Source organism: Acipenser ruthenus, chromosome 5, assembly GCF_902713425.1.
Source record: "Acipenser ruthenus chromosome 5, fAciRut3.2 maternal haplotype, whole genome shotgun sequence".
In the NCBI taxonomy this organism is placed as follows: domain Eukaryota; kingdom Metazoa; phylum Chordata; class Actinopteri; order Acipenseriformes; family Acipenseridae; genus Acipenser; species Acipenser ruthenus.
This window is the reverse complement of record NC_081193.1, coordinates 30,545,095-30,560,178: the sequence shown is the minus strand read 5'-3', so window position 1 is coordinate 30,560,178 and position 15,084 is coordinate 30,545,095. Positions and strand designations below refer to the sequence as shown.

Here is a 15,084-nt window from a genome sequence, read left to right as displayed (position 1 = left end):
TGGGTGCATCTCATGAGTAGAGCTTTGAGAGACTAGCCCACAGTGTCTTATTTAATCTTTCCATGCTATGTGGTTGGACTTTTATAATGATATTTACCTCATTTAATGATAAATGATATTTATTTTAATTATCAAATCGCTAAGGATTTAAATCCCACTGCTTTACGTTCCAAAATACTCTTTGGTTATCTTCACTTTTGTATCTTAAGGCTAGGGGCTCTATTTATAAGCACACACTCTTACCCAGTAAGACTGCATCAACATTAATACTGACAACATAAAGCCTGCAGCCTCTTAAATAAAACGCTTTTGATGCAACTAAGTGAGCAAATTATAAATACAAAAGTAAATAAAATATCTTAGAGCTATAGTCAAATAAAACATTCCTAGGACAATGTCGAGAATTGTTTTTTGAAAAATGTTTTAAAAGATTAATTTTGTCATAATGAGGCATGTAGAATAGTGGTTACCTTTAGGGGATGATATTCAAAAGGAGTTTAGTTTTAGAGGGAGAGACAAGCTCTACTGAATTTGGCCCTCTGCATATCTCCCATATTACATTTTCAACGGGTACTTTGGAATCAGAATTCTGGTTCCCCTTTAAGTGCATGGGTAGAGTTAATTTGACAGAGTTGAATGGTTGAGGTCAAAATACTCAAGTAAGTCAACTAGTCACTACTTTATAAAAAATATATAATAAATCATGTATTTCGCCCTATTTGTGAATGTACTGTTTTATAACACTTTTCTTTTTGTGCAATATATTTTAAAACTGCTTGGATTTATTTTTTTAAACTACCGTATTTCTTCGAATTTAAGACATTGCCCAAATTTCCCACCCTCAATAAAAATAAAACATAAAATAAATATGCATTTTCAAAGATACATCTTCAATTACGCATATGGAGGCAGTTTGCGACCGTCTGCTATCACACAGAGCATTACAGTTATGTGTTGCTTCTCATTACTCACACCTGTTGTTCTTATTTTCTTGGATGGGGGGGGGGGGGGGTGTTAGGTAGCAATCTCTTATCTCATGACACGCACATACAAATACTACAAAGTAATTAGACTTCCTAAGTTAATATGTAGGTATGCAAATCTGCTTTCAGGCACTGTCATTTTAATAAATAAAAAAAATACATTATCTCAGATTGAATGGATTAGATCTGTGCTGTGTATGAAGATATTTAGGTGGAAATGAATGATGACTGATAATGTGGACAAACAGGTATTGTAATACTGGATTTACTTCATTTCTTGCATGTGAGTAAAGGCTGCTTTTAGTTTTACATCCTCACTGCCAAATTATATTATAGATACACATTTGTATTATTCCTAACAAAGTGTGAATAAGTGCTTTGGTGGGTTATTCGATAGATTTTTTATTTAAGTAGCCTTACTTAAATGTACCTTTTTTTTTTGCCTGAGTAATGTAATGACGAACAAACACTTTGTGATATTGAGATGATAAGTGATATTGGTTAATTGCATGAGGCACTAGAATCAGTTCATAAAAGATCTAACCCCATATAGTGTAAACCACTACACTAGAAAAGAGGGGTGTAGGCTCCTGCTCATGAACAGCTTATTTCAGTTAAAATCCTTCAAATTCCAGTGTCTAGCCACATAGCAAAACTCACAATACCCGGTTAAGCACATTGCACCAACTTCAATTGTGTTTGAAATTCTGATGGCTGACTTTGCATCACTGCGGTCCGAACTTTAGGCTCCCATTTTATACAAAAAAATGAATTCTAACCTTTAGCTTTCAGGGGTATTCACACTATAACGTTTATTCGCTGTGTTTTCTAGGGTACAAAATGACACCTATGGAATTGAATACTACCTTTCATACTTTAGCGTAATCGCTGTGAAATAAAATGCAAAATTCGCTGAAAAAAAAAAATCAAAACAGTTTCGATTTGTGGACGAAAAACGCCGTGATCACAACCATGGCCTGCTAAATTTGGATATAATCTGAAGGCGACAGGGATCGGGTGCAAGCTGCTGCATGGAAAAACTTTGCATTAGACGGTTAAAGTCTGAATACAAAAATCGCGGCGAAACGTCGGGCGTAAAAAACGCAGTGAATAAACGCTGTAGTGTGAATAGCCCTTTACAGTACAAATAGCTATACTTTGAAGACCACCATATTAGAAATACATCATAAAATAGTTTGCTTCCTCTCCACACCCCATCATTTTACCCAACCATTCAACTGGCCACTGACTACAAAGCTACAAGAAATACATCACAACTATCTTCTGTTTTATAAAAGCTAAACATTAATGGCTTTGTTTTAAATTTTCCAGTGTTGTTAAACCTTCAGAAATTGCACCCGAATGATTCTGTCAAATTATATTGCTATAACTGCTTATCTTGCACAAATAAATAGAATTAAACAGTAAAAAAAATATTGCTGGGAAGTATTAGAAAATCAAATTATACATGTTCCCCAAATTGATGCATTTGAAGTAGAGCTGGGTAAGCATTACCACCACTGTATGCCTGAGAAACCGCAGTAATTGAATTATTGGTTGCACTTATGAACAAATCGGGAAACCCTGTAATTACAGTTGCAATTCAGGGTCTATTGCTGCATAATGAAGTGACTAGTAAACTTAAGCAAAGACAAATGGCTGCAGTAAACATTGCCAAATATAAATAGCTTGCCGAATCAACTAGAACAGATATATGCTGGCTCACTGGATTGTTACTTTTATGTAATCCTGTAATGGTCTGAAACGACTAACACAAGACAGATAATGTTTGTATTCATATGGTTTTGTAGTGACACGTGTTTATTAATTTATTATTCTGTTAACAAGTTACGCCACATGAAATATTTGGACAACGTTTGCTTAATTGAATAACTTTAAACATATATTTTAAAATATTTAGCATTTCAACAAGCTGTTAAAAGTTATAAATATAGATTGGTCTGAATCAAAGATATACATTCTTTCCATATAGCACCAGCAGGGTGAGTGATTTCACACAAAGCATTTGTTTTTCACAGGCGTTGAAGAGGTGTGAGAAATCATTCGAACAGCATCAGGAACACATTTAGTTTTTTGTTGAATAGGTACAAGGACATGTATAATCAGCCTTTAAAGCCATATAAGCTTGACGAAAAGCAGAAATAACAGGTAGCAAAACAATACTGTTTCTGTATTACAGGAGGCTGAATCATGACAATGTGTCAAAGGCAGCAGTCCTGGGATTAGAAGTAAATGGGCAACATCCAAGTTTTTGCAACTGCCATATCCTATTTCTCAGAACTCATGGAATTACTATATGCACACTTTGTTTGCTAATTAGGACCTATGTGGTAATATTTTGGTTCATGGACAAAACAATCCTGGTTAAAAACAGACATAAAATAAGTGCAAGGAATTAACATATTCTCTTTGTATTATCAAATTCTAACAACTATCTAGTGCAGCAAGTTTCCAACATTCATGTTATACTGACTCTCCACAACAGACTGCCTGGCACATAAAGGTGTAATAAATAACCAAGCCTTTAAAAAATACTTTTAGCGTACAATAGCAATTCAAGCCTTGATAAATATTTTTCAAACATTTTAACCGATGTTTAAGATTTTTGCTAAACTGGCCTCTGTTATGTCGTAGAGCTGTCTATACCAGTATATCCATGGTTGTTTAATGAGCCATGCGCCTGTACAAGGTATTGTACCTCTGGTTCACGACTAGCAGTCGCTTTGAAATGGAATGGTGGTGAGTTATAATACGGATAGAAAAGAGATATTAGATATTATTGCATTTAAATATAAGCTTAGATTTGTTTGCATTGCTGTGGATATATGTATAAGTAAATTATTGACTGTTTATATAGCAGGTCTTTCCAAAGTACCTTGACAGAAAAAGACATTGTGCATGGGAAAATTGTTATAACATTAATTAAAATGCATTACTGTTCCATGTGTAAGAATAGTGTTCTATCCATACCTTGTGTCTTGCATCAGTAGGTTTGCCACGGCGGGAGGGCTGTCTACAGCTTGAATTATAGGGAGTTGCATGTATCAGTTCATGCTTCTAAAGTAATAGTTATTTTAAATTAAAGGGATCCTAAATGCACTAAACTGCTTTTTTAATTGATTTTATGAAACAAAAATTGGGTTCAGAACAGTTTGTCACAAAACAAATGACAACTAACTTTAAACTAGCATTCTGATTTACTTGTTACTAGATCTGTTGTTTACAGTACACATGGGTGCAGCAGTATATCTATTGATAAAAACCACAGGTAAACGGCCACCCTCCTTTCAACTAAGGCAGCCCTTTTACCAAGAATAAGGTATCATTCTGGAATAATCAAGGATTGATGTGATCCAAGGGTATTTCACAGCTCTGTAAAACACGAGTCAAATCAAGTTATAGCATATCCTGGCAGGTGTATGTGTCGATAAAATATACTGTCCCCTTAGTATAGTAAAATACTATAATATAAAAGTTTTATCTTTTCTAAGGGAACTGTGTAGTGAATTACACAGTGAATGAGGCCCACAGTCTCAAACTATTTTTCAGTTTCTTTTCTACTGTAATAATGGGGTTTGGATTTCCCTTGAATCACATCTTTTATAAAGAACAAAACAAAAAAACAAGCTAATTCCAACCTGTATTAAAGAACACCTGTATAAAAGGACCATATCTTGTCTTTAGAGACCACTCTGTTGACCCCCTGTATATAGTAATCACCTGTCTATAATTACTTTTAGATTGCAGGGGTGTTATTAGCAGGTTTGACTGTAATGTCAGGTACAGTACATACATTTTCTCGCCAAGGATATCTGTAGCCCTGGCTGTCCTTGTAATTAATCGAATGCAGACACGCAATACAAACAGCCTAGAAACACAGACCTGTCTGTCAAGCTGCAGGGAACAATGAGAGAGTAGGTGGTGAAGAAAGAAGCAGTGACAGCAGCAGTGGAGGAGTGTGTGTTTACATCTAAGAATTTAACACCAATTCTTTATACTATAAAATATTAATCTGCTTGATTACTTACATATTTTATTATGTTTCGCTTCACCTAGGAAAAAACGCATCTGTGGAGCTCACAAGGACAGCGCACTGCAGTGAGTACTGTGTGGATCTCCACCTGATTTAAACACCCATTTAATTTGGGTTTTTATTTGTTGTACTTTCTGGGCTTGTATATGACATGTCTGAAGTGGTATTTGCTACCTCCGCGCACACAACCTACTTACAGGCCTGCAACTGAACTCTAATTATATATTCACTACACTATCTGGGCTCACATAATATCTCTCCGGTATAGCTAACCGCTCATGAGCTTAGTGAGATCTCTGTGTGTACATATATTAGTCACTTGTTCTCCAAATTAATATTTGAAAATTTGTATTTTTTTATTAGTAATAAGTTTCCTTTGTTAAGTGTATTTACATTTTATTATTGTTATTTTAAAATTACTATTTTGTATAATTAATTACATTTTATATGTGCGAATCCCTGTCATTTATATACTATAGCAGCTGATGTCTGGTTTGGTTATTTGGGTGGGACAGTTAAGGACCGGTTGTTTCAAACAATGAAATAGATTCTTAAGGGTAATAATAGCCACTTCAGTTAGCTCGCAAACCCCAAAGTGGAGGCATCGTACAATATCACTGTTGGTATATTACACTACAGAAAGGAGGTGATGGTTGAAGCCCATCCAACCAACTAGCAGCAGAGACCCAGGAGCAGTAGCAGCAATTAGAAGGGAGGTCAAGGGAGAGTTTTCATTCCCCCTCTAGAGGGCTGGTGCAGGCATTACATATGAATAACACATTGTAACCTACTGTTTTAGTGTTTAATTTCAGTGACAGTTGGATTGTGCAGTCTTGTGAAGGTGTGTGAATTCCCTGTTGTGCTTTTCAAACCAGTCTCTTATCCTTCTGGATTTATGGCGAGGAGCATTGATGTCTTGGTAGTACTGATCCCTCTAAGGAAATAAATCATTCATTGCAGGCAGAAATCTGTGTTCAGGTAAGACGACTGGTACCATGTAATCCTATCCTTCTAAATCACTATTATTCAGCTGAGGCCTTTTAACTACCCAGCTGCCCAATTATTTTGCCAATTTCTATGTCAATATATATATATATATATATATATATATATATATATATATATATATATATATATATATATGTTATTTCAATAGAACTTAAACAAATTAACAACAATTTGTTTACAATTGTAGAATTACAATATAAATTGTTGCAGTTGCAAGAGGTGAGTATTATAACGCTGTGAATTCTTTGTGTATTTGGAATTGCCATGGTGACTTCCCAGTGAGACCAAAGCATGTTCCTCTCCTCTTCAATTTGCTCTACTGAGATATACCAGACATCTATTCCTGGATTTATCCCCTTAGCTGCTCTGTGGAAGGCAATATACAGGTTTGAGAAGAGGAACCGCTGTTTGAATTGGGAGCTAGCCCCATCTGAAAAGATCTTGACTTCTTCCATTGCAGGATATTTGCTGTTCAATGACTCAAGGATATGGATCATGAAGGTGTACATGCTAAATGATCAGTTACAGAAAGCCTCACAGATACAGGAGTGAGTAACTTTTTGCAATACTATTTTTGGGCTACTATTACAAGTCATGTCTTTGCTCATTGACCTGTTTTTGTTTACATGCTCTTTTATGATCAGTATGATTGGTATAATATATAGGCTATACTAAGAGCCTTTCTGAATGATAAAAAAAGTATTTCCTATCAATGATTATATCTTACCTTAGTGTGTCCTGTATTCTTGGATGAGTGAGGATTATCACACCACCTGTTCAACCATGTGTTCATTTGTGAACACAAGATGGCATACTAGGAAGTTGAAAGTGATATCCCATTGCACATGAACAGCAGGTGGTGGTATTTAACACTTAAAATGTGGTGTCGGATGTACGAGTGTCGGACGTACAAAAAAATGTATGTCCGACACCAGGATTTCTGCTAAACTAGCGATTGTGGTGAGCAATCAATATGGTAAATATGCTGATGGTACCATTTGTGCTTTGAACCTATAGCATTAAATTAATTTCAAAACGTAAAGCAGGAGCAAACTGAAATTTCGGTATCGGACGTACTGGGAGTCAGTGCCATTGTAAACACTTTCATAAAATGGAGTGATGAGGAAATTAACTGCTTGCCCTTATGATTAACCTCACACAGTCCACTTTAGAAAGAATGATCAGGATTTATTTATTATTCTTTAGTAACATGTAAAAATTGAAATTACTCCATTTCCCACGAAGTTTTATAACCAGAGAATAGACTACATATAAAAAAGGTAGGTTTTCTCCTGTAATCCATAATTATATTTTGTAATGCCTACAAATCCTATAAGTAGACAACATTCCCTGCAAAATGAGTATAAGTTCACCACGACAGGATGATTTTGAAAAATTACCCCTTGGGTTGACCTTCCCATGGAATTGCCCAGATGTGTCAGGTAGATATCATTTTGTTTTGATTGCCTCAAACAAAAGGTCTTAAGTGAATGATAAAAATATGTTTCACACCGATATTTATGTATGGGTGTGTGACAGGGCAGAAGCCCTGTGTGTATATAGTGTAAATACAGATGGATTATTTTGAATAATTGAAGTTTGGCAAGGATGGGGTTAGTTCCATCCCTGCCAGAATCCATGTTGGGAATGTGGCTGGGACTTTGACTGAATAATTGATGGTCAATTAAGCCCCAACCACATGCTATATAAAGGTAGCCAATAAGGTAGTTTTTTTTTTTATATATATATATAAAAGTATTTGAGGTGTTTTGTTTAAACCTTTTATCCTGGGTCCCTGTACCTTGTTGGTTTGTTCCTGTGTTTATTTTGTTCATGTTTCATGTCAATAAACCTGTGCAACAACACTTTAAACTGCAGCTCTCTGTCTCCGAGTCTCCCTCCTCCCTGTTAACAGCTTTGGCCATGATGCTATCCTGTCACATGGTGCAACAAGAAAAAATGTAATAAATAAATAAATAAATACACATTTGAACACAAACAAAGCATTCCCGGTAGCATGATCTAAGGGGTCACGTCACATCAGATCAATATGGCTATAATGGAACTGTATTGAGAGAATCGTAGAATACAACTGTGTACCAACAATAAAGACCCTTTGTCAAAGCATGTGGTCTGTATCATGGATATGATCAGAGGTTAAAGCAATGCAGCAGTGAAAGGGTTAATATTTAACGGACAGCACTAAAAATTGAACTTAAGAAAATCAAAGAATACAGCTGTGTACCAAACATTAAGACAGTAATTCAAAGTGTACTACCTCTATGCACCAGTAACTTCAAAAGTCACATAACCCCAATGTCATCTTAGGTCACACACCATATTTTGCATGTGTTCCACCAAACAGATATGAAGCAAATAAATAAGAAAGGAATGGAATTCCACAATTTCACTTAAAAATTACTACTATCTTTAAACATAACGGAATATATCAACATTTTGTAAAAATTCAGTGTATATAAAACACTCAAGTACAAAAATGAAAAGCTTTCTACATATGCTAAAAGGCTGTTTGCATTACAACAGGTGTTTGGAATTGTTACTGAAAATAGAGCTATGAAAGTAAAAAGTACAATTTCATTCTTTTTTCATATTGGTGGACATACAGTTTAAATATAAGGTGACTTAAAATATGAACAGCCTATTGTGTCCTTGATTGTTATTGACCTCTCTTTTATTCTTCGTCTAAATACTACGCTTAGCCCAGTTATTTTTTTTTATGAGTTATCTGTAACACTTCAGTATCTGCAGAAAAACTGATTAACAACCATATTTTTTCCGTCAAGAATAAACTTATTTACCGAATTAAAATCACAGTGTCTGTGTTTTTATCTGCTGTACATGGTTAAACTTATGAAGCCTTCTTGTTTTAAATTTAGTGCTGCCTGACCGTCGCAGTCTCCCATTATATGCACTATATAAATATATTGTTTGAAAACACTGCATACACTTTTAAATATATTAATGTGAATATATTTATTTACAACATATTTTACAATGTATTGTGAATATGTTGATTTACAAAATACATTTATAGTATATTATAAATATATTTGAGCAACATGTCATGTTTAAGAAAATATATTAGAAATACATTTCAGGTTTAAAAAATATATAATTCTATATCAATTTTTTTTGTATTCTAGCTACCAGTCTAGAGTTGTCTAGTCCACTTTCATGCAACCAGCCCTTGGCGCTACTCAAACAACAGCTCTGCAACAACCTTAGAAATAGCCAAGAAAAACCACTCAGAAAGTTGTGTCTACTTGCCATATTGATGGGGCCTCAGTTCCACTGATCTCAAGAAAATCGTATCCATCTTCAAGCTGGAAATCTGTAAAGACCAAGGCAATGGTATCCCCAGGTTCTGCAAGTATGCTCCATGTGCAGTCAGCATTATTCTCATACTCAGATGGGAAGTGCGGACTCGATATTGTTCCAGTTGTGCCTCTTAATGTTCCACCACAAGCTCCTTCAGCTTGAAAAACAAATAAACAAGAAAACAATTAATGAAACCTATCTTAAGTCAGAAGATTGAAACTATTGTTTTTTTAATGGTAAGTGTGCCGAGTACTCAGATCATACAAGACTCCGTTCCGAATATGCATTTTTTTTTCTGAAGTGTAAAGAAAGAGAGACTATATGTGCGAGAAGGAGAAGGGACAAATTGACTGCATAATAACCCTTTAAGACCCAAGTGTTTTTCAGTGGGATGCTCCCCCAGGACCAGGGTTTATTTGGCTGTATTTGACTTTCTTCCTATAATTTTATTTTTTTATTTTATTTTTTTAGTATTATGTTTTGAAGTAGCATCTTGAAATTGGTGTCCTTTTTTCAAAACATTTTGGTGAAATGTAGAAAGTACTTCAGAAACCATAAAAACATCTTTTTTTCAGCACTATATTTAGTATTATGTATTCCACTTTGGGTTTTCAAAGAGATACATGTATAAAACATCATATTCTGCTACCCAAAGGACTCTACACTCACAAAATACCAGAAAATACTAGAGAGTGAAATTCAATCCCTCCCCTATCCAATGACATGCGTTTACAACCTGTATGACTGAGTATGGTAGCCCAGTAAGTCAATAAAACGAACCACAAAATTGAAGATTTTCACATAAAGTATTCCAAGGATCCTAAACTTGTTCCTCACATGTTAATGATGTTAACACTATGTAACACAATTTTTGTTCCTGGGTAGTAAGTGTTTTTTCCTAATTGCTTATGCCTCAAAAGTATAGAAAATGGCTATTATTCCCCACAAACTTTGCTTTTGTGACTAGGACAGTGATGTTTTGAAATTTACCTATTTCCAATGAGAAAACGGGCGAATTTGTGTCTTTTCGTTCACATAAAGTCAGAAAAAAACAACATATGAATCCAAATTAACATGTATTTATACTAAAGTAATACAAAAATGACTACAAAAGATTTAGAAATTTTTCGAGATTTACGATTATACTGTAAATCACTTTCACGAATCAGCCCCCAAATGTAGTCTCCCATCATGTTCTCGTTATACTGTCCTTGGTAGCGGCGTTCAAAGTCCAGTATATCCTGGTGGAAGCGCTCGCCTTGCTCCTCCGAGTACGCTCCCATGTTCTCCTTGAATTTATCAAGATGAGCATCAAGGATATGGACTTTGAGGGACATCCTACAGCCCATTGTGCCGTAGTTCTTCACCAGAGTCTCAACCAGCTCCACATAGTTTTCAGCTTTGTGATTGCCCAGGAAGCCCCGAACCACTGCGACAAAGCTGTTCCAAGCCGCTTTCTCCTTACTAGTGAGCTTCTTGGGGAATTTATTGCACTCCAGGATCTTCTTTATCTGTGGTCCGACGAAGACACCGGCTTTGACCTTTGCCTCAGACAGCTTAGGCAAGAAGTCTTGTAGGTACTTGAAGGCTGCCGACTCCTTATCTAGAGCTCTGACAAATTGTTTCATAAGGCCCAATTTGATGTGCAGTGGTGGCATCAGCACCTTCCGGGGGTCCACCAGTGGCTCCCACTTGACGTTGTTCCTCCCCACAGAGAACTCGGTCCGCTGTGGCCAGTCCCGCCTGTGGTAGTGCGCCTTGGTGTCCCTGCTGTCCCAAAGGCAAAGATAGCAGGGAAACATGGTAAAACCGCCTTGGAGACCCATCAGGAATGCCACCATTTTGAAGTCTCCTATGACCTCCCAGCCGTACTCATCATACTTCAAGGCGTCCAGCAAGGTCTTGATGCTGTTGTAATCCTCTTTGAGGTGCACCAAGTGAGCCAGGGGAAGAGACGGGTACTTGTTACCATTATGGAGCAGCACAGCTTTGAGGCTCCTGGATGAGCTGTCAATGAAGAGGCGCCACTCATTCTGGTTACAGGCGATTCCGATTGCCTCGAACAGACTGGTCACATTGTGGCAGAAGCAGAGCCCATCTTGACGGGTGAAGAAGCTGGAAAAAGGTTGGTGACGCTTCCTCTGATCTGCGACTTGCACACTTTCATCCAACAAGTTCCACTGCTTGAGCCTAGACGTCAAAAGCTCGGCATTGGACTTGGTGAGACCAAGATCTCTAATCAAGTCGTTGAGGTCTTTTTGGTTGGGGTAGTATGGGGTCTCTCTCCTCAGCTCCACCTCTGAAATTGTCATCTGGATCTACAACATCTTCCTCGCTCTCTGACTTGCTGCTCTCTTCTAAAGACGGCTACTCTCTCCGGAGGAGTGGGTACGGGGAGCTCATGGCAGTGTGGCACCGGGGCGATGGATGAAGGAAGGTCCGGATACGTGATATTAGGTGCATTCTTGCCAGTCCGACGTTTGGAAGGGTCCACCATGCAGAAGTAACAGTTGCTTGAGTGGTCAGTGGGTTCCCGCCAAATTCTTGGGATAGCAAACTTCATGGCTCTCTTTTCCCCTCTGTACCATCCTACAAAAATACTTTTATTTCACCCATGACTAATGTGTAAGAGATTCTCGCAACATTTTTCATATACGATATATTTTTTCAATAACATTGACAATTGTAAAACATTTTAAAATTAAAAACTTTTACAATTTTAACAAATTTTATAACAAAATTCTGAGCAACAATTGTCCATCTTACCTTCCAGAGTTTTTTTGCAGTGCTCGCAGGTGAAATGAGGTGCCCAGGGTTTGTCTTGATCCCCGACAGGCATGCCGAAATATGCCTTGTAGGCCTCACACATCTTAGCAGATGCTTCCACTGAGTACTTTTTCGCTCTTGTCTTGATAAATTGGCCGCAGACATAGCAAAATGCATCTGCCGGATGCTTGCAGCCTCTTGATGCCATCTCAGAAAAATGCAGATATGTATCCACTTAGGCAGCTGGAACTAAACTGAACTGGTGGGCTTAAGGCCCCTGTATTTATACTACTATTTATATTACTAGAAAGTTCTAGAAGTTACTCCAAGTTTACTCAGCACTGAATCTATCTGGAATGTTCTGGAAAATAGGTACATTTCAAAATATCACTGTCCTGGTCACAAAAGCAAAGTTTGTGGGGTATAATAGTCATTTTCTATACTTTTGAGGCATAAGCAATTAGGAAATAACACTTACTACCCAGGAACCAAAAAAAAAAATAAAAAATTGTTACACAGTGTAATTAATGATTTGCTATGTATACTATGCACCTCCTCTATAAGTTGCTAATTAAGTGCAAGATCATTTAAAGTAGTGTATATTTGTGAACCATTAAAAAGCAAAGGTAATTATTTCTGACTTTCCTATATAATTTAGAACCAAACTGTAAAATTGCTATGAGAAAGGTTTTTTTTTTTTTTACCCTGTGTATATTAGGGCATGCACTTGGGTTCTTCTCTTTGAGTTACAAATTGATTCTATGTACTAGTTGTCTAAAATGAAATATTACTATGTATTATTTATCATTTTAAAGTGAACAATAGGGGTTTCCAGATAACATAGTAACATGTGCTTTTATTTATTTAATATGCTTGTTGGTTTTTTACCGTCTAATGTAAGAATTTTAATTACCACTAAAAGAGCAGATTTTAAATTAATCAAATCTGGAAAACAATCAATTATAAACTCACTGTTTTTCTCCCCAGTTTAAAATGTCCAATAGAATCCTGTTGCTGCATTTTCAAACCTGTATAGTGCACTGCTTCCCTATATATTTAGGGGCTATAATGCTTACAACAGAAAGATACTTAGAAGCACAGATCCCATCTCCAGTAAAATTCCATTAAAACACCAAGAGTTTTGTTGTTGCTTGACTAGTGATAGCTTTTGGCATAATAAAAGATATAATTACAAAACAGTTCAACCATGCAGCTCATTTATATGATAAATTAAAAACTTAATAAATATTCTCGTCATTGAGTACAAACACTTACATTCAATATATGCCATGATAATTAAAATTATTTTTCTGAAAGCATAAAGCCTAAGGAGAAGAAATATTTTTGCTAATAGGTGTTGCTTTTTCTATTATGTCACTTTTGTTTAAATATATATTTTAATGTTTATACAGTGAATTATATAGTACATTTGTTTTCAATATACCAGTGCAAATTATAATATAAAATAGGACACTGAAACAAAAGCGTCAAATAAATCAGGCTTACAATTAAGTAGCTTCAAACTACTTTTCTTTTAACATCCCCAAGATCAACCAAAGTGTCTTTAGAAAACAGATACAAATGATCAAGTCTGCAATACTTACAGTACCGGTAGCTGTTTACTAGATGGCGATTCCACTAACTTCTATAAATAAGCTTTGGCTGTACAAGCCCAGGCTTCATGTGTCAATGGCAGGCCACAAGAAATACCATAAAAGCGACTCAGAATGATTGCAAAACTCTTACATTTATTTGTGAATAACACATATAATACCGCACCATATTATATTCACAAGGAAGGGCGTTGTTTTTTTTTTTCTTGGCCACTCACTAAATATATAGCAGTAAATAAATAAAGCAAAACAGATATGAATTTTAAAACACTAAATTATAAGTTACAAATGTTAATAACAGCAAACACGCTAAATATGATTTAACTGAAAATGAGGTTTTGACCTAAAAAAACCATATACTGTACAGCTCCCCCCCCCCCCAAAAAAAACATACATAAAGTGACAAAACAGAATAAGGTTTAATGAAAACATTGCTCTGAAGATTCTTAACAAAGAGCTCTGTGCTTTTCATACTTTAAAATGTTGCCAGGGACATTGCAATGAAACATGACAGAAACAGAACTCAAAGAGCTGCAACAACTCACAAAAACTTTTCTCTTTAAGGTTTCTCAGTGATTTTTCTTGGGTAAAACATTTAAATATCTCTAAGACAGAGCTGTTTCATGAACTGGAAATGTGTTTTAATTAATCGCACTGTGCTTTTAAAAAAAAAAAAAAACTGTCCTCAACAAAACATTCCTTTAAACATTCCTCAAACTTTAGGGATCAGTATGCTGAAAGGTAGAAAGAGTTGATTTATCTTTTTGTAATCATTGGTCAACAGAATCATGTTTATGAGGTTAACACAAGTCCAAGGCTATTATGATTGATAGGCCTTTCAGATTAGAGAGAGTCCTCAGCCCTTTGTCTTTACATTAGTCAGGTAGGGATGTTGAAAAAGATCAATGCATATTGTTATTGTTCTTATTGTTCCTGTACAGATGTTAGGATGAACGACTCAGGTGCATATTTTCTTTAGGGCAGCAGTGTGGAGTAGTGGTTAGAGCTCTAGGCTCTTGACCGGAGGGTCGTGGGTTCAGTCCCAGGTGGGGGACACTGCTGCTGTACCCTTGAGCAAGGTACTTTACATAGATTGCTCCAGTAAAAACCCAACTGTAATAAATGGGTAATTGTATGTAAAAATAATGTGTAAAAAAATAATGTGATATCTTGTAACAATTGTAAGTCACCCTGGATAAGAGCGTCTGCTAAGAAATAAATAATAATAGTAATAATATTTTCTTTATATTTCCATGCCAATCACACTGTATTGTTATTTGTTACTGGAACCTTAATATATATATATATATATATATATATA

The 15,084-nt window shown here is 35.9% G+C and overlaps 1 protein-coding gene across 1 annotated transcript in view; it reads right to left on the bottom strand.

Moving 5' to 3' along the window:
• Positions 1 to 15,084, bottom strand: part of LOC117402922 (CUB and sushi domain-containing protein 1-like) — a 778,430-nt gene that overhangs the window by 392,925 nt on the left and 370,421 nt on the right. The window contains exon 5 of the mRNA XM_034004588.3: positions 9,334 to 9,541. Within this exon, the coding sequence (XP_033860479.3) occupies positions 9,334 to 9,541 (208 nt within the window). The remainder of the gene's footprint in view (positions 1 to 9,333; positions 9,542 to 15,084) is intronic.